The sequence below is a fragment of the Adiantum capillus-veneris genome, chromosome 8 (genome assembly GCF_014529385.1).
Source record: "Adiantum capillus-veneris isolate H3 chromosome 8, ASM1452938v2, whole genome shotgun sequence".
In the NCBI taxonomy this organism is placed as follows: domain Eukaryota; kingdom Viridiplantae; phylum Streptophyta; class Polypodiopsida; order Polypodiales; family Pteridaceae; genus Adiantum; species Adiantum capillus-veneris.
The window spans coordinates 96276768-96301088 of record NC_140938.1 but is presented as its reverse complement, the minus strand read 5'-3'; the positions used below and the strand labels follow the sequence as shown (position 1 = coordinate 96301088).

At 44.5% G+C, this 24321-nt stretch overlaps 2 protein-coding genes and 1 pseudogene across 2 annotated transcripts; 2 read left to right on the top strand and 1 right to left on the bottom strand.

Annotated features, from left to right (window-relative positions):
* Positions 1–18624: 18624 nt before the first annotated feature.
* On the bottom strand, positions 18625–20065 carry LOC147452603 (uncharacterized). The gene has a single exon (XM_086518984.1). It carries the CDS (start codon positions 20032–20034, stop codon positions 18787–18789), a length of 1248 nt encoding a protein of 415 aa, XP_086375110.1. The 5' UTR covers positions 20035–20065; the 3' UTR covers positions 18625–18786.
* An 810-nt stretch (positions 20066–20875) lies between these two features.
* LOC147452602 (uncharacterized) lies at positions 20876–22119 on the top strand. The gene is made up of 3 exons (XM_086518983.1): positions 20876–21598; positions 21723–21859; positions 21976–22119. Exons 1-3 carry the CDS (start codon positions 21021–21023, stop codon positions 22005–22007), a joined length of 747 nt encoding a protein of 248 aa, XP_086375109.1. The 5' UTR covers positions 20876–21020; the 3' UTR covers positions 22008–22119.
* Positions 22120–23035: 916 nt separating this feature from the next.
* On the top strand, positions 23036–24048 carry LOC147452601 (uncharacterized; annotated as a pseudogene).
* Positions 24049–24321: the final 273 nt, after the last annotated feature.

Below are 24321 nucleotides of genomic sequence, written 5' to 3'. Positions count from 1 at the left end.
TGTGGCCCCTGAGCTGTGCTTCCCTCCATGCTTCATGACTACACCACTACCTCAACATAGCGACTGAGCTTAAACTATTAGAGATTTTAAAAATATTACGATTCATTTTTTCAAAGTCCAAGTATTACACTTTGTATAGTTCATGATGGTGGCCCACAGACTTGAAAAAACATGACTATCCTATCCATGTGTTATGCTTACAAGATGTGCTTTGTTGGCATTTGTTAACTAGCACAAAAAGCGCGACACATTAACATGCTTTCACCCTCTTACACATCTCTTACACACCCACCATTCTTGCACACATGGCGTACACGTTTCAAAATGTTAATCATCTCCATAAGCTCATGGAAAATAAAGAGGCCCTCCTACACCCCATCCTCTTCCTAATGCCCCATACATCTATATACGCTAAATACAATGCACTCTTGCTTACATGCTCATCATGAGGAAAGCATATTTTTTCCTGCTTTCCAAATTGACAAGCTTCCCAAATAAATTGGATTTAGTAGCTTTAAATATTGGCACACCTATAACCATCTCTTTCATCTTAAGCCTCTGCAAATTTATATGACCAAAAATTTTGTGTCAAATTTCAATATCTCGAACAAGACCTGCACCTCGTCCAAACATGGCAGCATTCACCCGAGGCACATTTACATCCAAAGTAAACATTTTATCCACTTTTTCTTCTTGTGAAACCAGCCTTCCATTCTTCTTATGCTCTTCAACAAAGAGACCATCAGCAAGGCTTTCATTAACGTGATCACAATTACATAAACATGTTAATAACGTTGAGTGATCACATTTCAAAATATGTGATCACTTATATATTCACGCAACTTCCCCTTTACCTATAGCAATCATCCAATTCAATAAGCCCGCTCGGACTTTTTCATTTCCTGGCAGGCTCGGTTTAGGGTTCACATAGCTTCCTAGTAAGGCCATAAAAAAAACACATACTCTGGTTTTGGTGGGTTGCCACATCATCATTTATCGGGCTTTTTGTGATCACATTAATTGTGATTATGTGAATGTGATAATAAAAATTGTGATCACAAGTAATTCATATGTACATGATCATGTGAATATTAAATCCCTTTACCATCTACCATAGACAATGGCACATTTTTTGTATGCAGTTTCTACATAACCACGACTTTATAAGGTCTACATTTACTTCAATCATTCACCATGACTAGTCATGTGATTTGATGCACCAGCATGCACATACCAGACATTATTGTTGGATTTTGCCACATTTGTAGGCATAGTGTTTAGCATGTATACTGCATCACAAATACCATCTTAGCTCATCTACATTCCAGCTAGTGGTTGCATAATTGTTTTGATGCCTTCTATCTGGAGAGTCACGTTCAAAGTGACCATGTCTTCCATAACCCCAACATACTGCATTTTCATGTTGACTTGCGTTATTGCATTGTTTATTTCCACTCTTCGACTCCCCCTGCCCCAAAAGTTTTCTCAACCACATGTATTCTGACCTTGATTGTTATTCTGATGTTGTGCTTGGTGATTGCCTCTTCCGCGGTCTCCTCCACGACCTGTACCACGTCCTCTTCCTCTCATGGCTTCCAAAATGTTGTCATAATTGACCTTACTTTGATAAATCCATGTTGATGGGGGTGATAACGTTCTCTAGGAGTGGAGAGATGCTTAGGGCCATAGATTTGGCTATAATTTTATAGGCCACTGACATCATAGTAATGAGGCACCAAGTTTCAGCTCGGAGTAGCAAACTTATTTGGGGACAGGTTTGATAAGGCCTCTCTTGATGCTTAAGTCCAAGACTCCCTTGATCATAGTGATAGTGGACTTGAGATCATCCCAAAATTCTTTGAAAACCTCGAGAGTCAAACCGTGCCATCTCGGGGCCTTCTCTTTACCAAGAGCTTGTAGGCGCATCTAAGAGAATTCCTTCTCAGTGAACTTTACACTTTACCTTAATACCATTAATTTTTTGACAAATAAGATCAAAATATTGTGACGTGCAGTCACAAGAGAGAGAATGAGACTAAATTGAGCGTCCCTGCTACTACGAGCATGAGAACCTCTTTATATAATGCTAAAGGTTGGTTACAACTGATGGGCTCATTCCACAAACCTCGAGTACGACGCCTACACACCACACCTCCCCAATTAGGGAGAAAAACGATGGATCTCTTCTTTACAGATTTGGACTGAGAAGGGACTCCACACGACTGAAGGGACTACATCAACTCCGACGCCTCATCCGGGGGGAGTGACCTTACAACGGCTTAGTGGCTAAATGCTTAGAGGACTCTACTTGACAAAGACAACATCTCGACATAGGCATTGCATTAGGTCGCTATTCCAATACAAATGGCTAAGCAAGGAACAACAAAAGGAGGGCTATGGCATAACGGCATGAACATGATGTTTTTGGTGACATACATCGCTCCCAGAAGGGACTTGGTGTGATGATACTGATTACTCAACAAATACTAAATTGTGAAATGAGCTAAAGGTAAAAATACTATCACTAAACACAATGAAAGGTTTGAGCTTCAAGGGGTTGTAGCTCTGCTTCATGACCAACAAGACAAAAAGATCGGACACCTCTACAACAACCAATGTGCAGCAACTCCCATCTCTTCGAATATATAAATCAAGGTGTGATAACCAATTGATCATTGTATTGCCTTGGTAGCTGAGTTGAACTTGAAACTGATTGAATAGGTGAGTAGGCATGGCAAACCAAGAGAACTCTAGTAGTTGTAGTACGTTTGTGCAGCAATTAGGAAATATGATGAAGAAAATTTGGAAGTTAACGCAAAATCGAACTGCTAGTGCCACATGCATGAATCGAGAATTCGACAAGTACCCGAGGACTGTGCACGGTGCTTATACAGTCGACCATCTTTCTTGCTAACAGCGTACAATTCTGGCGCTTTTTTTTTTTGCTGCCATGCTGGACTGGATGACAACATTGATGTCGAGGTGGATAAGACCTGCGCACTGGGTTGCTAAAGCTGCACATCTGAACGGTGATGTGGGGCATGCACACTATGGTCGAGGAAAACCTGCGCGCTTCCTGCTCTACACACTACTTTGCTTCTAGCTCTGCACACTATCCACCACAGATCGAATGGCGTGGCCTCCTCCGCCTTCGTTTTTAACGTTTAGCAAATTGAGGGACAGAGCTTATATATTACTGTCAAGGGCGGATAACAACCCTAACAGCAGTGACAAGCAGTCTACTACTTCAAGCTAGGGATGCGAGGGTCTGATCAACAGGACGGGTCGGGTGAGCATTGGCCGGACAAAGGACCGACGAAGTCAAAATGCAGACACCTTTGAATTGCAGCGAATTCTGTGGCGTTGTAAAACATGGGAGGGCGAAGGTGAGCCTTGGTCGTTGAGCTTTGGGTTGTGAAATATCCTACCACTATTAACGGTGCTCACTCAGTGCCTCAATCATCTCACCCACCCCCTAAATCATCTCCCCCTAATGTAGGCAACGTCCCTTCATCATAGCACTTACCCAATAAGGCTCCCCTTGCCTAATGTATATAAAGGCACCTTTGTTATGTTGAAGAGCATGCAAGTTCTTATTTCATTCTATCAATACAAGTTAGCTTTGCTTCCTTGCTACACTGCAGTGTCTCTCTCTCTCATTATTTACTTTGTTAGATTAGTTGTTATTAGCATCAGTTCCTATTTGCTTCACATGGTATCAGAGCTTCATAGAGCTTAGGAACTCGCCTTAGCCCCTTGCATCTCTGTCTTAGCTAGCACATAGAGCCCCTCTCTATTATCTTCGAAGCACTCGAAGGTCTGCTCGTTCACATCAAGGAATCCGGAGCCTTGCACGATGGCCGAGTCATCCTCTATGTCCTCTGCCGCATACAAACCTCGCTACGTCATCGACAAACTCAACGGCACGAATTACCAAGTATGGAAGATACGAATGGAGCTTTACCTTACACAGCTTCAACTCTGGGAAATTACGTCGGGCGTCGAAGCTCAACCCGACAAACCCAAAGACAAGGATCCTATTGGCATCTCCGATGTCTACAATGCTTGGCAAAGTAAAAATAATAGTGCCAAGATGGAGCTTATTCTCCACTGCCAAGACCGGCAAGTCCAAATGATGAAGAAGCTCACCACCGCCAATGCTATTTGGAAGTTCTTTGAGAAGAACTACGAGCATACCGACCTCGTTTACCAAGTTTCCCTGATCAAGAAACTGGTAAACACCACTATGCATGAAGGTCAGTCTTCATCCAAGTTCTTAGAAACTTGGCAGATACTTCTAGACGAAGTACTCATATCAGGGCTAGCAATCCCTGAAGAGCTGCAGTCCATGCTCTTGTTGGCCTCCCTTCCCGCATCATGGAGGGCCTTCATCACCACCCAAGCCACGACGGAAAATCTACAGCTACAAAATCTAGTAGCAAAGATTCAACAAGAAGAAACCCTTCGCGACCACACCAATGGCTCGCAAAAGTCTACGGCATTAGTCACTATGGCTAAACCTCACAAACCTCACCCCGGCAAGAAGACGTTCAACCACTCTGGCCCTCCTCATCAGCACCACAACCATGGAAAGAAACATCATTCAAGCCCGAAGCAATGCACCAATTGCCATCGCTTTGGTCATATTGCAAAGGATTGTCGGCAACCCCGTAATCAAAGTAATTTTCGGCCTCCTGCTGCATATTCTCAATTTTATCCGTCATACCCTCAAGGGGGGGCTAGACCCCTTCTGTCTTCACCCTCTTCTCATGGCCAAGCTCATTATGCTGATATATCTACATATGAGAATAACCCTTCTTATCCTATGCAATTATATGCCGCTACTCTCCATAGTTCATGTCATAATAATCAATATCTAATTCTCCTAAATGATTTTCTCATATTAAACTGATCATTTAATGTGGGGAAGTGCCAAGGGAGAAAAAGCTAGAATATTGGTTAAGCTAGCAGACCGGCCACAGTAGGGATCCAAAGGAGGGAAAATAGGGATCCAAAGGGGGGGCCATCTGCAAAAGAGCCATGTGAAACAATGGGCCAAAAAGACCCTAAGGTTCAGCCCATTAAGACTTCCAAAATGCTAAGGTTCCAAAATTCAAAGGTTGTGTCCAAAGGTCAACCCTAGGGAAAATTGGATGCTTAGTGTGTGCCCTAAAAAGTCTTTGCACATCCCTACATGGGAGGGGGCGAGCCCCAAAGCTAGGGGATGAGAGAGAAAGCCACACACACACACACACAGGCTCCCTTTACACAAAGGGAATGAGGGACACATGTCAGCTCCCTAGGCCAGATGCCCACAAGGTGTGCCCAATTCCTATTGGAAGACCCTTGAAGTGGACCAATGAGAATTAAGCTAGAGTAAATCTAGTTTAATTAATTTAAAAACATTTAATAAAAGAAACCAATGAGAATTAAGTCTCCTAGAAGACTATTGGGCAGTCTCCCAAGGGGTCCAATGAGCATTCAGGAGCCCCATGGCTTGCCTGATTCCTATTGGCCAGGAGGCAAAGGGGTCCAATGAGAGTTTAGTTTAATTATTTAATTACCTAAAGCTCTCACAAAAGGGGAAAGAGGGACACATGTCAGAAGGCTATCACTTATGCTGCTTAATTCCTATTGGCTTGACCTGGGGAGGTCCAATGAGGCAAAAGCCAGACCTAATTAGCAGCTAGGGCTCGCCCAAGAGAGAGGGGGGGCTGATTTTTGCTTGGCATTGACACACACACACACACTCACACTTGACCATGTGTGAAGGAAGAATACTCTATCTCCTCCCAAGCTTTAATGGAGAGCTCATCACCTACTCCAAGCTTGTGAGATAGAAGCCTACATCAACACTCTCTTGGCATATGGATGCAAATCCAACCAAGAGCCAAGCTTCAATGCATGCTCATCTTCTCTACCAAGCTAATTACTAAGCTAAGCTATGCTAATATGAGTGATTATGTGAGGAGATGTACATCTTTCTCGTAAGATACTTCTTTTTCTTCTCAATCTACTCTCATACCCTGCTAGCTCTCACCATCTTCGAAGGTGTGTGAGGTCTTGGGTCTGAGAACGGGGATAATTCAAGTTGTGTTTGATTAAGTGTTTTGCTTGGTGTATGAAGCTTCCATCTTCATTGCACTAGCTAGTCTTGAAGGAACACAAAGAATTGTATTGTACAATGTCTCTCTTGATGGGAGAAACCATAATACAAAGCCTTTTGGAGGGGGGACCGGCTCCATGCAAATCCGGTCCTCAACTGTTGTCAATAGCTTAATTGCTCTCTCTTTTGAAAGTATTGTCGATGCTATCTAACTAGGTGTTATGCTTTTTGTTGCTCTCTCCACCCAAGCACTCTTGTAATTCTCATTAGGAATCTATTCTAATGAAATGCCCACTATATTCATGCTAATTTCCGCTACACATAAGATTTTAGGCCATTAAATGTTACATTGGTATCAGAGCTCAAGGTTTCTCTTTTCTTGCTCAAGAAGGGAGGTCCTCAAGCTAAGTACAAATGGTTGGTATTATTAATTGCCTGTGAGTAAGTAGAATAGGGATTTTTCAGCCTTGCAGTGCGCCTGCCTTTGTGCAGTTAACGGGGCATCACCGTCGAGAGCTATGGTCTTAATAGTGGAGTCCTACGGGGCTTGCCTACGGCTTAACCACTATTGAGCTATTAGAAGCTTGACAAGAGCCGGTGCTGTTTTGGTGTCGAAAGACCCTCTCTTCTATTCCTTGCAATTAATGGTATTCGAGCCGCGGGTACAGTAGCTTGAGTGCTTTTTCTAAAGGGGTAAAGAGGAGTAGCAACTAAGGCTTGAAGTGCCAAAGTACACCTAAAAAGTTTACACCTAAAAGTTGTTAGAATGGCTGACAATAGTAAAGAGAGTGAAATTAATGTTGATAACTTTGATTTTGCTCATGAGCAAGCTACTAATGATGCTTCAATGCTTGTTAACTATCTTGTTTCTAGGCTTCAACAAGCCATGGGCAATCCATCTCTCCAAAGTGAAGTGCAACGGCAGCTTCGTGTTCACGGGATTCTCCAAGCTCATCACCATGACGAGAGAACACCTAGGAAGCCTCCTTGTGAGACTACCAAAAGAGGTCTCTCTCCGATTCGGGAAGAAGAAGAGAATCCATATGAAGGGCTCAAGAACTTACTTCTTGATGATGCATCTCCTTCCCAAAGGAGAACTCAAGAGCCTCCACCGAAGGAACGAGAAAGAAGCGAGTCTCCCGCCACCTCGGCGGAGATGGCTCCACGAAGACGGCGGGCTAAACGCTCTCCATCACCACCAAAGCGGAGAAGACCATCACATTCTTCTCCACGCCATAATTCAAAGAGGGATGATAAAAAGCAAGAGAAGAAAAAGGCGAGAAAGAGGACACCCTCTTCTCCATCTTCTTCATCCTCTTCCTCTTATGAAAGCTATCGTGAAGACGACAAAGATCAAGACAAGAAAAAGGTGAGAAAGAGGTCACCCTCTTCTCCACCTTCTTCAAATTCTTCATCTTCTGAAGAAAGTGATGGTGCAACTTTTGAACCATCAAAAAGAAGAGGCCATAGGAAATCCTATGCCGCATGGAAGAGGTCGTCCAAGCTGAAGAAATTCAAAGAGGGAGGGAAGAGCATCTCTTTCCTTACCTATGATGGCACCTTCGGTGCTACAGACAAAGTTTTGGCCTTTATCCAACAATTCGATGCGGCGTTTGGAGATGAGGGCTTCACGGAGTCCTCTAAGCTACGCCATGTAGCTATGCACTTTCAAAAGTCCGCCAGACAATGGTGGTCTAGCCTACGAGCCAACGGTGAAGCTCCACGAACATGGAAGGCTTTAAGAGCTTCCATTATGAAGCAGTTTTTGGCCACCGATGCCAAAGACAAAGTACTCACCGAATGGCGAAGCTTAAAGCTCTCTCCCAATGAATCCATCCACAAATATGTAGACAAGTTTTGGGACCTACAACTCAAAGCCACTGTCTTCAAAAAGTTGGATTTTGGAGAGCAAAAGCAACAATTTTGTGCGGGCTTAACCGAAGAAATGGCGGAGTATGTCAACTCCCAAAGGCCACGTACCATATCGGCGGTAATACACCATACTATGGTGGCCTCGCGAATCAATTTCCAAACGGGGGGTAAAAGAAATAATAAGCCCCCGGAAAACAAGGGTTCCAATGAGCCTAAGGGGAAGGACAATGTCCAAAAGTCTCCTAAGGGCAATTCCAACAAAGCTAAAGAGAAGGGAGTTTACAAAGGAAAGAATAAACTCTCTCCTGAAGAGCTTGAGCGTTATCGTAAAGATAACCGGTGTTTCAAGTGCGGCAAACAAGGGCATGCGTACCGCGCTTGTCCCCAAAAGAACAACCGCCAAGATCCTCCTAGAGCTTCTTTGGTTGAAATCCAAGAGGAGGAGATTCATCAAACTCACCACAAAGGATCTCTTCTATGCCATGCTTGGGGAAAGGTAAGAGAACATGATGCTTTTATTCTCTTTGACCCTGGTTCTACTCACAATTTCATATCTATGGAGTTAGCCACCAAGCTAGGCATACAATCCTACGAGATGGGAGATATCCTACCCGCAGACAGTGCCTTCAAGGGGCAAGAAGCTTCAGTCACTCCCTTAATCGAGAAATTGAGGCTTCATGTCCAAGGCTATGTGGACAAAGAGGACTTCTTTATCTCTCCTCTCAAGCATGAGGATGTAATCCTAGGGGCACCATGGTTTGACCGCCTGGCTGCCCATGTTAAATTTCCTGAAAGGAGAATCTCCTTTAAGTTCAGGGAAAAGGACATGTATATAGATGCTAAGGAGATGGGTAACACCATCCCCATTGTACATACACCAGCTTTCAACAAGTCAATAAAGAGCTCTATTTCCGTGTACATGATTTTTGTTAAAGATTCTCAAAATGAACCTAATGCTTTAGCAAAAGAAAATAAAAGCAACCAAAAGGAATTAGAGTTATCCAATTTTCTCAAGGGGTTTCAAGATGTCTTTATTGACGACATCCCTTGTGAGCTACCTCCTAAACGAGGTAATGACGACCATGCAATTGAACTTCTTCCAGGAAGTTCACCGCCTAACAAACCTCCTTATAGAGTTTCTCAAGCTCAACAAGAGGAGATTATGCGGCAAGTGCATGAGTTAGTTGAGAAGGGCATGGTTAGGCCTAGCTCATCTCCATTTTGCTCACCTGTGCTATTAGTGCAAAAGAAAGACGGCACATATCGTATGTGTGTCGACTATAGAGCACTAAATAGGATCACTATCAAAAATAGGTTTCCCGTTCCACGGGTAGAAGACCTATTTGATAAGCTACAAGGATCGACCTACTTCAGTAGGATTGACCTAAAAAGTGGCTATCATCAGATAAGGATAGTTGATCAAGACATTGTAAAGACCGCATTTCGTACTACATTTGGTCTTTACGAATACATTGTCATGCCTTTTGGCTTGACTAATGCACCAGCCACATTCAACCGCTTGATGGAGAAGCTGTTCAGGCCTCATCGAACCTTCACTGGAGTGTTCTTTGATGATATTATCATCTACTCTAATTCATTGGAGGAACACAAGCAACACCTCCAGGTAATATTTCAAGTTTTAAGAGAGAGTAAACTTTATGTTAATCGAAAGAAAAGTGAATTTTTCTTGCAAGAGATTCAATATTTAGGTCACATTATCTCTCAAGATGGAATCGAAATGGATCCATCTAAGTTAGAGGTAATAAAAGGATGGCCTAAACCAAGGAATCTTCATGAACTAAGAAGCTTTATAGGTATGTGTGCATACTATAGACGCTTCATAGAAAAGTTCTCACAAATTGCGGGACCATTACATGACCTAACAAAGAAAAATGTTAGGTATACGTGGTCTGCTAAAGAGAACAATGCTTTCGAAAAGCTTAAAGAAAAGCTTATCTCTCAACCTGTGCTTACACTACCGGATCTCTCAAAACCATTTGAGGTCCAATGTGATGCTTGTGGTGATTGCCTTGGGGCTGTTCTGCTCCAAGAAGGGCACGCCATAGGCTATGAGAGTCGAAGGCTCGACCCTGTTGAGCAAGCTCTAGGCATATACGAAAAAGAACTCCTTGCAGTTCTACATGCCTTAGACTCATGGAAGCACTATTTATTGGGGACTCCTTTCATTCTGCGAACGGATCACCAAAGTCTTAAGTACTTCATGACGCAGACCAAGCTTTCCGACAAACAAATGAGGTGGGCAAATTTCCTTTCGCAATTTCATTTTCATATTGCTCACATTGCTGGCAAGCATAATCAAGTAGCCGATGCACTCTCAAGACGACCGAGAGTGAATGCGGTTTCCATAGCAACTCACAATGATCTATCTTCAATGATAGATGAGTATGCTATTGATCCCGATTTTAGAGATGTGATTTCAGCCCTTGCATTAGGGAAGAAAGAAGAACCATTTACTTTACAAAATGGTTATCTTCTCTATGGCAATAGACTATGCGTTACTAACTCACTACGTGAGAAAGTAATGTATGAATCTCATGCTCCCCCATATGCGGGGCATAGAGGGATTCAGTCTACCCTAAAGGGAATTGAAACATATTTCTATTGGCCTACCATGAAAGTGAACATACACGAGTATGTTTCCAAATGTGTGGTATGTCAAAAGACAAAATTTGATAGAGGGAAGCAACTTGGATTGCTTCAACCCTTGCCAATCCCTAATTCACCTTGGGAGAGCATATCCATGGATTTTATCTTTGGATTGCCTAAGTCTATCCATGGGAATACGGGAATATGGACAATAGTAGACAGGTTCAGTAAACAAGCTCATTTTATACCTGTCAAAAAGACTATCAAAGCCCATCAAATGGCAACCCTCTTCATTTCACAAATTTTCAAGTACCATGGCTTGCCAATGTCCATAGTGTCGGATAGAGATCCTAGAATAACCAGTAATTTCTGGAAGGGTCTCTTTGAGAATTTAGGAACAAGGCTAAACTTCTCTTCGGCCTATCATCCACAAACTGATGGCCAAAGTGAAATAGCTAACCTAACCATTCTTGATCTACTAAAAGCCTATGTAACGGAAGTAGATCAAAGATCCCAATGGGAGAAGTACTTACCTTTAGTAGAGTATGCTTACAATAACACTGTACATACTTCCACAGGAAAAGCACCTTTCGAGGTAATTGAGGGAAGATCAAAAAGTCCCTTGCTACTTAAGGTACATGGGAAGATCTTCGCTGCAGATGAGTATAGCCGAGACCTACAAGAATCTTTCCAAAAGATTAAGGATGCTATCTCTATCTCACAGCAAAGGCAAAAGGCTGCTGCTGACAAGCACAGAAGAGCCCAAGCCTTTAAAGAAAACGATTGGGTCTTGTTAAAGTTTCCCAAGGCTCGATTAAGGCACACGACGGGCAAGAATCCTACGGGCCACCAAAAGTACTATACTAAACTAGCAAAAAGGTACTATGGTCCCTTCTAGATTCTTAGGCCAATCAATGAGATGGCCTATCAACTTAAGTTGCCCAATCATTGGCTCATACACAATGCTTTTCACGTGAGCCTCTTAAAGCCTTACAAAGGAGAGCCACCTCAAGAACCAACTATTGAAGATCCACCGGAGATCGAGGACCACGAGGAGGTGCTGCAGCCCGAGTCCATTCTCCGACATGAAGACAAGGTATTAAGAGGCGGTAAGACTATCCGACGATATCTTATTAAGTTTAAGAATTATCCTTTTGAAGATGCTAGATGGATGCAAGGCATACAATTAGAGGATAACCTAAACCTTGTCAATGCTTACAATGCTTCCCAAGAGTAAGCAAATGTACAAAATGTTAAAAATGAACAAAAATTTTTGTCTTATAAGACTCTCTTTTTCTTTATTTGTGCACAAAAATGAAGTAGTATGCATGCTTAGATCAAGTTTGCGGAGACGACGTCTCCCGAACACCAAGTAGAGCTTGTCACTCTACTATGGAAGACTGATAGGACTAATGTGCAGACATGCTTGCGGCAGCCTCAGGCTCTCAAGCGCCAAATGGACTAGTCATCCATTATGGAATGATGTCGTAGGGTAACATAGGGATCCTCTACCCGCTAAAGAAAAGGACTCATGCATATGCTTTATCTTCTCTACACCATAGTCGAGGACGACTATGATTTCAAGAGAGAGGTAATGTCATAATAATCAATATCTAATTCTCCTAAATGATTTTCTCATATTAAACTGATCATTTAATGTGGGGAAGTGCCAAGGGAGAAAAAGCTAGAATATTGGTTAAGCTAGCAGACCGGCCACAGTAGGGATCCAAAGGAGGGAAAATAGGGATCCAAAGGGGGGGCCATCTGCAAAAGAGCCATGTGAAACAATGGGCCAAAAAGACCCTAAGGTTCAGCCCATTAAGACTTCCAAAATGCTAAGGTTCCAAAATTCAAAGGTTGTGTCCAAAGGTCAACCCTAGGGAAAATTGGATGCTTAGTGTGTGCCCTAAAAAGTCTTTGCACATCCCTACATGGGAGGGGGCGAGCCCCAAAGCTAGGGGATGAGAGAGAAAGCCACACACACACACACACAGGCTCCCTTTACACAAAGGGAATGAGGGACACATGTCAGCTCCCTAGGCCAGATGCCCACAAGGTGTGCCCAATTCCTATTGGAAGACCCTTGAAGTGGACCAATGAGAATTAAGCTAGAGTAAATCTAGTTTAATTAATTTAAAAACATTTAATAAAAGAAACCAATGAGAATTAAGTCTCCTAGAAGACTATTGGGCAGTCTCCCAAGGGGTCCAATGAGCATTCAGGAGCCCCATGGCTTGCCTGATTCCTATTGGCCAGGAGGCAAAGGGGTCCAATGAGAGTTTAGTTTAATTATTTAATTACCTAAAGCTCTCACAAAAGGGGAAAGAGGGACACATGTCAGAAGGCTATCACTTATGCTGCTTAATTCCTATTGGCTTGACCTGGGGAGGTCCAATGAGGCAAAAGCCAGACCTAATTAGCAGCTAGGGCTCGCCCAAGAGAGAGGGGGGGCTGATTTTTGCTTGGCATTGACACACACACACACACTCACACTTGACCATGTGTGAAGGAAGAATACTCTATCTCCTCCCAAGCTTTAATGGAGAGCTCATCACCTACTCCAAGCTTGTGAGATAGAAGCCTACATCAACACTCTCTTGGCATATGGATGCAAATCCAACCAAGAGCCAAGCTTCAATGCATGCTCATCTTCTCTACCAAGCTAATTACTAAGCTAAGCTATGCTAATATGAGTGATTATGTGAGGAGATGTACATCTTTCTCGTAAGATACTTCTTTTTCTTCTCAATCTACTCTCATACCCTGCTAGCTCTCACCATCTTCGAAGGTGTGTGAGGTCTTGGGTCTGAGAACGGGGATAATTCAAGTTGTGTTTGATTAAGTGTTTTGCTTGGTGTATGAAGCTTCCATCTTCATTGCACTAGCTAGTCTTGAAGGAACACAAAGAATTGTATTGTACAATGTCTCTCTTGATGGGAGAAACCATAATACAAAGCCTTTTGGAGGGGGGACCGGCTCCATGCAAATCCGGTCCTCAACTGTTGTCAATAGCTTAATTGCTCTCTCTTTTGAAAGTATTGTCGATGCTATCTAACTAGGTGTTATGCTTTTTGTTGCTCTCTCCACCCAAGCACTCTTGTAATTCTCATTAGGAATCTATTCTAATGAAATGCCCACTATATTCATGCTAATTTCCGCTACACATAAGATTTTAGGCCATTAAATGTTACAGTTCATCCCCTGATCTCTGGCTACTTGACACTGGTGCCACCCACCATATGACCTATCAATTTCATTGGCTTTCAAATTTAACCTATCTCCACACTCCCCTAGAAGTCTGTCTCGGAGATAATAGCCTCCAACTTGCTACAGCCTATGGCGATGCCACCATCAATGTTCCCAATGGCCTACGCACTACTATATCTAAAGTTTATTATGTACCTGGCTTAAAGAAAAATCTTATTTCTGTTAGCGAGCTAACCTCTTCAGGTATTACCATTAAATTCACAAAAAATGGTTGCAACATACAAGCCCGAGATGTCAATGGCCGGCATATCAATCTTCAGGTACCCCAGGTTGGGCGACTCTACCCTCTAGGTGATTCATCTCCTGCACATGCTCTTGCATCTTCTGCACAATCTTCCCCACACGACACCACCCTCAAATGGCACTATAGACTAGGTCACATTTCTCAACATGTTTTACATCAGCTCACACACCGCCAGCTTGCCCTCGGTTTACCCAAGCATCTCACTCCCATCACCCTCTGTGAAGGATGCATTTTTGCCAAATCACATCATGCACCTTTTCCTACATCATCATCACGCGCTTCCGCACTGCTTGATCTCATTCATTCTGATGTCTGTGGCCCCTTGCCTGTCAAATCACTCACTGGCAACCTTTATATGCTCACTTTTATTGATGACTACTCCAAGTTCACAGCTGTCTATTACATGCCTGATAAACCTTCAACAATCACATATTTTAGCCGCTTCAAAGCACTGGCTGAAAACCAGCATGATCGGAAAATCAAGGTCCTTCGCACCGACAATGGCGGGGAGTACACATCCCATCAGTTTCGGGATATCTGCCACACGGCGGGTATTCGTCATGAATATACCATCCGTGCTCACCCTCAGCAAAACGGTCGGGCCGAGCGTAAGAATCGCACCATTTTTGATGCTGCTCGAGCCATGCTCATTCAAGCCAGTCTAGCAGACAATTACTGGGAAGAAGCTACGGCCATCGCATGCTATGTACAGAATCGAATCCCGTCATCTCAAAATCCAAATACCACGCCATACGCTCTATGGTATGGAAACCCGCCGAGCCTTGGCCATCTTCGCATTTTTGGTAGCATAGCCTATCCTCTCGAAACCAACCTCATCTCCAAGTTATCACCAAGAGCCACCCGCACCATCTTCGTCGGCTACGGAGATCGCCTTGGAGTCAAAGCTTATCGCCTCCATCAACCCGAGCTCCACAAATTCATTTATGCCAGAACCGTCATTTTTGATGAGGATTTCATCCTCCAAGGCCCTTCTCCCTCCAATACTTACTCTCCTCCGCATGAAATCCACCAACCGGCTCGCTATCCCGCTCATTTCTTGGCTCGCTTCCCTTCTCCGAGTAAAACCCCACATGACTCCAATCTTACCCCCTCACCACCCTCCTCAAATAGCAACATACCTGCATGCCGCCATCTGGAGAGTCCAGCGCCCCTATTAGCCCCTCCCTCTCACATGCGCTATGCACACACACTGCATCCCGAGCCTTCTTCACACCTCCCTGCTGGAATTCCACGCACCCCAAACTCTGCGCAACTTGGTCCTCCACGCCAATCCCCTTCAACACAATATCCTCCTCCTGCAGCTGCATACCCTCCATCCTCCATCCCACCAAGCCCCTCACCTCAGTACGGTTTTTCTGCGCAGCCATCCCCACCTGTGCCACATCCGCCTGCAGCGTCGCCAGGCCTCCTCACAACCCCCAACAACGGCAGCTTGCCACAGCATGGATTGCTCCACCTTAAGCGTCCCTTAGGGGCCTATCCACCTTCCCCATCCCCTCGCGGCATCACACGGTCGTCTGTCCCTGCTGCGCCATCATCAGCTACTTTTCCAGCTCGCAACACAGAAAATAACATCACCCTTGGCAGCGTTTCCCACCATCGGCCACCCGCCTTGCAAACCCCAACCTCGCCCATTATGGTTCGGACATACCAAACCGCCCGCAAGAGCTCAATGCCCCTACCTGCTCCCTCCTTGCTGGCAGCCCCTACCCGAGAGCCATCTCGCTCTGCATCATCCTATCACACACCTACCACTTCGACATCGGTTCCCTCGCCAGTGGAGGATTCTCATGCCACACCCTCAAATCAACGTATTCCATCGGGGATCGACGAGGTCGAGCCACTTACATCAACCTCTGCGACATCTCCCAATACCTGCACCTCGTCGGATTCATCACCATCAGCACAACACCTTGATCAATCAGCTTCTAGCAGTCGCATCCGCACAAGGTCATTAGCAGATATTTACGCTGCTACAAGCTTCTCGGTTGTTCTCCAAGAAGAACTTCAATCGACCACCCCACCCGCTCCAGTAGAAGATATTCTGCCAATCTCGGTCGTCGATGCCCTCTCATCCAGTGAGGGAGATTTATGGCACGAAGCAATTCAAGCTGAGCTTCAGGCACTCGAAGAAGCCCATACTTGGGATCTTGTTCCACCACCAGAGCATCACAATATAGTCACATGCAAATGGCTATTGAAGAAAAAGTACTTCCCGGATGGCAGAATTGAGCGTTACAAAGCCAGACTTGTCGCCCGCGGCTATACACAGAGGTATGGTGTAGACTATTTTGATACATACTCCCCTGTTCTAGGCCTAACTGCATTTAGACTTTTAGTCTCTATAGCTGCAAAGTATAATTTGCCCCTACATCACCTTGACATTAAAACAGCTTTTTTGCACGGCTTGCTCTACGAGCTTGTTTACATGACCCAACCCCCTCACTTTGCAAATCCATATTATCCTGACTATGTTTGCAAGCTAAATAAGCCTATATACGGCCTCAAACAGTCTACACGTGAATGGTATACACGCATACACAATTATCTCATTGCATGTGGTTGGGAGCGACTCAGTGTCAACTTCAATATCTTCATCTGGCGTACAAATGATGGCCTCGCCATTCTGGGATTATTTGTGAATGATATCCCACTCATCGGCACCACTGAAATCATGGTATTGCGCGCCATCGACTGTCTCCAACAAGAATTCCCTTTCAGTGACAAGGGACCAATGACGTATTTTCTCGGCATTCAAGTGCTTCGCGACCCCTATGGCAAGTGGATCAAACTCACCCAGGTAAAATACATTGAAGAGCTTCTCACTTATTATGGCATGAGCACTTGTTCTCCTGAATTCAGCCCCCTTCCTCTCAAACACAACTTAGCACCTGAATTTCATGCCTACTCTCCCGCTGATGAGCTCTATTGGCCTTCTCTTCATTATCCCAAGTTTTGTGGTCAGCTTCGTTATCTGATATCCTGCACTCGCTTTGATCTCTGCTACACCGGCCATATATTATCTCGTGCTATGTCACAGCCATGCAAAACACACAAGCAAGCTGCAAAACGCACACTTCGCTATCTCCTGACCACTAAGCACTATGCTCTCACTTATGCTTATGATGCCACCATACCTATCTCTCTGAGTGGCTATGTCGATGCCAATTGGGCAGGGGATGATCCCCGCTGCTTCTCCACAGGTGGCTATATATTCTCTCTTTCAGGTGCCCCAATATCCTGGCAAATGAAACGACAATCTTCAATTGCCTCTTCATCGACTGAAGCCGAATATGTAGCTACTGCTCTTGCTTCCAGGGAAGCTCTCTGGATTTCTGAGCTCATTCACGAATTTCAACTTCCATATCCTATCTTGGAAGAAGCCATAACCCTCTACTGCGACAACCAATCTGCAATTGCTCTGGCTGCTTCCCCAAGTTTCTCCAACAAACTAAAGCACATCAAAATCAGTTATCACTTCATCAAGGAATTGGTCGCCAATGGTTTTTTAAAGTTGCAATATGTGCCCACTGCTCACAATTGGGCAGATTTCCTCACCAAATCAGTACCTGCTACGACCCAAACTACAGCATGTCGAAATTTGTCACTTGTGCCTACTGCTTGCACACCTCCTTAAGGGGGGGATTCTCCCATGTAATAAGGTGTTCACCGTTACGGGGGGATGTGAAATATCCTACCACTATTAACGGTGCTCACTCAGTGCCTCAATCATCTCACCCACCCCCTAAATCATCTCCCCCTAATGTAGGCAACGTCCCTTCATCATAGCACTTACCCAATAAGGCTCCCCTTGCCTAATGTATATAAAGGCACCTTTGTTATGTTGAAGAGCATGCAAGTTCTTATTTCATTCTATCAATACAAGTAAGCTTTGCTTCCTTGCTACACTGCAGTGTCTCTCTCTCTCATTATTTACTTTGTTAGATTAGTTGTTATTAGCATCAGTTCCTATTTGCTTCACATGGGTGACTGTAGAGATGAGAACGGCTGCTAGCTCCTAGTCTGGCTAGATGAAAGACGCCATAGCTATGTGAAGCAAGAAGACCACAACAAGAAAGTGAAGCTAGGCAAGAAAGTGAATGGCCGCCGGCTCCACCAATGTGACGTGCAGTCACGAGAGAGAGAATGAGACTAAACTGAGCATCCCTGCTACGAGCATGAGCACCTCTTTATATAATGCTAAAGGTTGGTTAGAACTCATGAGCTCCTTCCAAGAACCACGCTACACACCACAATATACTCAATTTATAACTGCAATAATTGAAGGTTTTTTTTTTTTCCTCGAGTTCTTTTATAACCCTTATTCCAACATCGTGGCTGCATACCTCAAGCTAACAGGACAAAGGTGCAATGTTAAATGCTAAGCTCAAGTAATTGCAACACATCAAGGTCTGCAATTTAGAGAATCCAAAAATGTGGTGGCAAAATAAAATCAAGAATCGATTAAAGTCTTGCAAGTACAAAGGATGAAAAGATGTTGAGCAGGTAAAATTAACCTGTGCGATTTTTTTCCTTTGAAAAAATGGGAAGGTTTGAACGCCACAATAGAAAGCCCCTTAACATTCAATATATTTTAGGCCAGGCCAATAAAAATACAAATGACAACGTTTTGTAGTGGCGTCTTTTACAAGGGCAGCATTAACGGTCTCTAGAGGATGTGTGCTCTTTCGGGTGGGCGGAACGAGATTTGCTTTACGTCGAACGGTTCAAGGACCGTATCCATGAGGTCGATATGATCCCAGCAGCGGACCTGCAGCCTGGCCGTTCGCCCTCGCCCCTTGGATAGCTGCCTCACAAAGTTCATGGACATCTTCATGCACTCCTCCAGTGATTTCATGATCCGCTGGTAGTCAGCCGTGCGCACCGTAAACTCCACCTTGCCAAACCCGAACGCGATCCTCTTGAACCTGCACTGCAGCCGTATGCTATCCTCTCTCTTCTCCAAGACTTTCCAGCAGCAGTCAAAGCACTGGCTCTTGGTTTGGAACGTGTGGCCCTCGACGTCCCCGTATTTGCCGGATGACGTGTCCTCGACGTCCTCGAGCTGCAGCTTCTCACCGCATGCAGCGTCCGTCCAGAAGCCATGCTTCACGAGGATCTTGTGCAGCTCCCTATTGTGCTCGAGCTTGACCGTGTAGGGGTTGGAGGGCATCATGTCCTGCCAAAACCAGCTCATGGACAGGTACACCATGTATCTGGCCCCCATTCCAACAAGAACGAAGTCCAGTACCAGGTGCACAGCCAGCCGCAGCATGGTGGACATCCATTCGAACAAGGGCATCCATGCGTATCGGAAGATGTCCAGGCCCACCAGAACCAAGGTGACAGTTCCTGAGATGGAGGACGGAGCCCCGAGCGCAGTGAGTGCCACAGGAATCCCCTGCACGAGACGGGACTTCCAGTCATCCTCCGTGAGCGGCCACCTCTCCACCACCACCTTCTCCAGCGGCTTGTACCTGACAGGTTTGTAGCCTTGCACAATGAGCAGGACCGCGTCATGGGTGCCCACTTCCCTAGCCACCGCCCATGGCAGCCCCGTGCGCAGATACTGCTGATACACGGGCAACCCCTCCGATTTCATCCTTTCCAGCTTCCTGGACTCCTGCTCTGTCTCCTTGTTCAAACAGTAGAGCTTGTCCCCGACCTTCACGAGGCTTCTGCACAACGCCGCTCCTGACTGCTGCCCCCGCCTCTCCAGCACACAGTAGTCGCCCCGCGGCCTCCACAAGCTCTCTTGCTTTCGACACACGTGCGTGCTCAAACATGAACCCAGGATCGCCCACGGAAGCCGCAAGACTGACGCTTTGCGAATGGCATACCATGCATACAGCAGAAGCTGCAAGATTAGAAAGACCTGGCCTGTCAGGAAACGGGAGTATGTAGCAGAAGACTTCATTGGCTATATAACTTCCTTGAGCCACAACACGAGCAACCTGCGAAGCTTTCTCAATTTGCATGTATAGCTTTGCGTGAAGTTGAAGCCCTTGGTACTTTACGTGAAGTTGAAGTCCTTAGTTACTTAAAATTGAAGCGAACAAATTGCCTGATCAGTAGGTGATACAATCTTTGAAAAAGAAAAGAAGAGGCGAATAAAGAGAGATGCTCCTGAGGAGGCGATTTCAGTCGCACGGGGAGAGAGAGAGAGAGAGAGAGAGAGAGCGAGAGCGAGCGCTCTCAGTAAGACCTTCAAAAAAGAAAAGAAGAGGCGAATAAAGAGAGATGCTCCTGAGGAGGCGATTTCAGTCGCGCGGAGAGAGAGAGAGAGAGAGCTACAGAAAGTGTATGCCTGCTCGATGAAGCTTTCCTATAGCCTTTGCCATAGCCAGCTACATCAGACGTACTTTCTGCCTGAAGTTCCAATGGCAGAAACTCTGAGTAAGACCAGTTTTCTTGCTACTGCGGGGTCCAATAAGAATCTAGAATCTAGCTTGAGGAGCTTCCTGCGTCATATCTTGGAGTCCATGGCAAGGCGGTGGGGCTAAGGCCATAGTGGTGGCTTGCAATTTTTTCTCAGGGTAAAATATGAGATGGGTTTTATAAATAAGTGTGAAAAATAAAAATTAAAGTGTGTTGTTTTGAGTGGTTCTTGAGAAGATGGGTGCATTGGATTTTGAATGGTGGACGTTGGGTGCAAGCTGGAACTGCCAGTTTTAAAGTGGGGTTGGTGGGAGGGCCTTATAATGAGTGGCTTGCTTATCATTCCTCCCTCTTTTGGAGCGGAGCCTCGTGGAGGTCTCCTTAGGGTTAGGGCTCATGAGCCCCTTAGTAGGGTAGCCGTGTCCTAAGGCGGGTCAATGGCGGTTCTTGGTCGTAGGTTTGCGCTGCGCATGGGGTGTCTCTGCTTGTTGTCTTGGTGCTCTCTATTGTCCTGTTCGCCGGCCTATGGCGCTTCTGGGCCGTGCTCCTGCTCTGTTGTCCTGCTCCGCTCCCGTGGTGCTATCATTCGCGCATGACAGCATGGGGACATGTCGCCCTGCTCGTCGGCCTGTGGCGGTTCTGGGCCGCGCTCTTGCTCTACTGTTCTGCTCTGCTCCTGTGGTGCTACCCTGCTGCATAGGGTTGTTGAGAACATGTTGGCTTGTGTGGCGTGGTTCTTTTCGCTGGTCTATGGCGCTGTTGGGCGTGTTTCAGTGCCTTGCCTCTCCGCAGTCATGCGTTGCTGTGGTTTGTCGTCCTGCTCGCCAATCTATGGTGGATTTTGGCCACGCTTATGCTCTGTTGTGCTTCTCTACGGGTGCCTCGTGTTCTTGGTTCACTGGTCTATGGTGGATTGGGGTCGTGCCTTGGTGCTGTGTTTCTCTGTGTCTCGGGGTTGTGCTGCTATTTTTTCTCGTCTCCTTCGCCGATCTGAAGTGGCACTTGAACATGTGGTGCCGTGCTGCTCTGTGGATTCGGGCCGTGCTGCTCTGTTTGGACGTCACCTTCGCCGATCTATGGCGGATCTTGGATGCTGATCTGTGGTGCTTTTGCTGTTTCTGGTTATGTCGTGTTGCATTGCCGTCCTCTTCGTCGATCTGTGGTGGATTGGGTCATTCTGTACTATGCCGTGCTGCTCTATGCATCGGGGTTTTGCTGCTCTGTTAGGACGTCTCCTCCATCGGCCTGTGATGGACTGGACGCCAATGTGTTCTGCTGCTGCTGTTTCCGGTGTTGTCGTGCTGCATTGTCGTCTTCTCCGTCGGTCTGTGGTGGATCGGGGCGTTCTGCTGTGTTAATTTTGGGTATGTTTTAAATAGATTTTTTGTGTTAATTTTGGGTATGTTTTAAAGAGATTTTTTTGTTTGATCTTGCTCGATACCAGTTGATTGGTTGTTTGACAGTTTGCTGTTTTCTGCAGGGTCGTGCAGAATCGTTGACGGGATTGGATAGATTGGGTTGCTTGATGTATGTCGAGGTCAAGGACACTCTGTAATGGGCTAAATAACTTGAATAATAGTAGCCAACTTATCGGTGTCAATGAAGTTTGATTATGTGTAATGTTTTGAAGTTAATTATATCCCGAACTTTGTTCGATTGTTGTTGATGGACTCCATGCTTTTTTTTGCTATAATTTTTTTTTGGGTGTGGCGAGATGCTTTTAATTAAATACGATTGGCTCCACATTCTATGATGCAATTTTGGTCCATGATTTAATCCTATTGATGGATTATTTGGACTAGCTGAGTATGTGGTTAGGGTTTTGGGATTTGGCGTCAAAAATTTATGGTTGTGAGGTTATTATTTCAATGTAAAAAAAATGATTTAACTCTCATTATTAAATATGATTGTCTCAAGGTTCATTGTTAATATTGTAAAGTGAGAAAATAAATCCGTTTTGATGTGATGATTTAAGGTCATATTTGTTTTTATCTTTTAGATTTTTTAATTTACTTAGTTGTAGTTCTCATCTCATTTGCAGCCTTGCACTTTTCTTCTCTCCTCTCTCTAATATTTAGGATGCACCTATCTTTCCTTCTCTCTTCTCTCTAGTAATAGTTGAGTTATTTGTAGCTTTTAATGTTATTGCAAAAATCGAAGTAGAGTTAATTAAAAGAGCCCACTCTTCTCTCTCTCTCTCTCTCTCTCTCTCTCTCTTGATGGAGTGTATAGGTTGTGACCCACTACAATATAATGATAGATGGGAACAATTGTAAAAATCTGCAGTTATTGCCAACCTTTGAGTGGAACTTTTAAACTATCTTTCTTGAAGTACTCAAGATTATCCATCACGTTTCACTCTTTGAGTTGTTAGTATATAAAAGCCAAAGGTATTTTAAAGAACTATCACGTTTTACAAGCCTCTTACTATGAGATTGCTCTTGTTGAGGGTTTAACCTCTTCTATAGTATAGTCTTTTAATCCTTATATCAAAGCATAGCATCACTCTCTATACCAAGGCGCCATGGATTCGAATATTGATGGTAATACACCTATGCATTTTGTTTCCTCTTTTGGTGCTTAAGAGTCTTGTTGTCTTTATTATCTTGAAATTTGTCTTGAATTTGCTCTTGATTATAGATGCATTCACTACAAACTCAAGCAATGATTACTTTGAGACTTTGAGCGCATCTCCTAGAACTGAAAACTTGCATGAAGTTGTGTCTGAAAGTGGGGGCCTTGGATCGTCAAGTAGCTTAGTAGGTTCTCCAAACTTAGCATTTAAAAAGCTCAGTCCCAAGGCCAAGTTAAAGAAATCTCCAAAATCTGTTCAAAAAGCCCTTAGTATTGCAAGGGGAATGGCCACTGTGAGAGGTTAGCTTTGTTTAAATTTCTATGCCTTACCAATCTGTAATCGATAATAATAGTATTGTGTGTCATGTGATGTAGGGCGAACATCGCTTAACATTTCCGAGATTGCCACTCCCTCTGTTGGTGTGAGTCGTTCGTTGGGCGTAGCATCTATTAAAGAAGAGCCAAAGCCTATTGTTGACTCTTTTGAATCTCAATTGGCATTGAGTCAATCTACGCCCGAGCTTCTTATTTCTGAGCTTGCTGATGCTATTAACTTCCGTTTTTTCTTCATTGGCAAGGTGCTTGCAAAATATGGCACATATAAAATCCAAAAAGCAAACTACAACAGATTTTTGAAGGCTGATCCTGTGGACAAGGTTGCACATCATACTATCACTTTTGTTGTGGCAGAAAATTATATTGAACAGTTTGTCAACTCATTTGCGGTGGGTGATTTTATACGTATTGAGGGCCCTGTTGTGAGGAAAAAGAATCCTAGTGATGGAGGCACTTGCCAACTTGCTCTCTATGCTGATGCAACTACATCTATTGTGAAGTCTCCTTCATTCAACTTTGTGCTAACTCTCTTTCCTGAGCACAAGATTAAAGATCTTGTCTCATCATGGACTTCCTCAATTGAAGATGGTGTGCCTACTGTAGCATTTACTGTTATCAAGGTGGAGAACATGGCGAAAAGTGATGGGAGTAGTGGCACTAGGCTTATTGTTGCTGATGGCCTTGCTGATGTTGATAGAGCAACGGTAAGCTTCTATACACAGCTCTAAGTGTTCTTGATCGTGTTTTGATTGTTATTGCTGCAGCTTTTGTTTGTACCTTCTCGAAAGGCTGCTTTTTATAACATATCCAATGAAGTCAAAGAGAATGGATTTTATGATTGTGTGGCCCACAACATAAATGTCTTCAAACAATTCTCTAGCACATTGTCTGTCGTGGACTACACTATCTTGCTGCC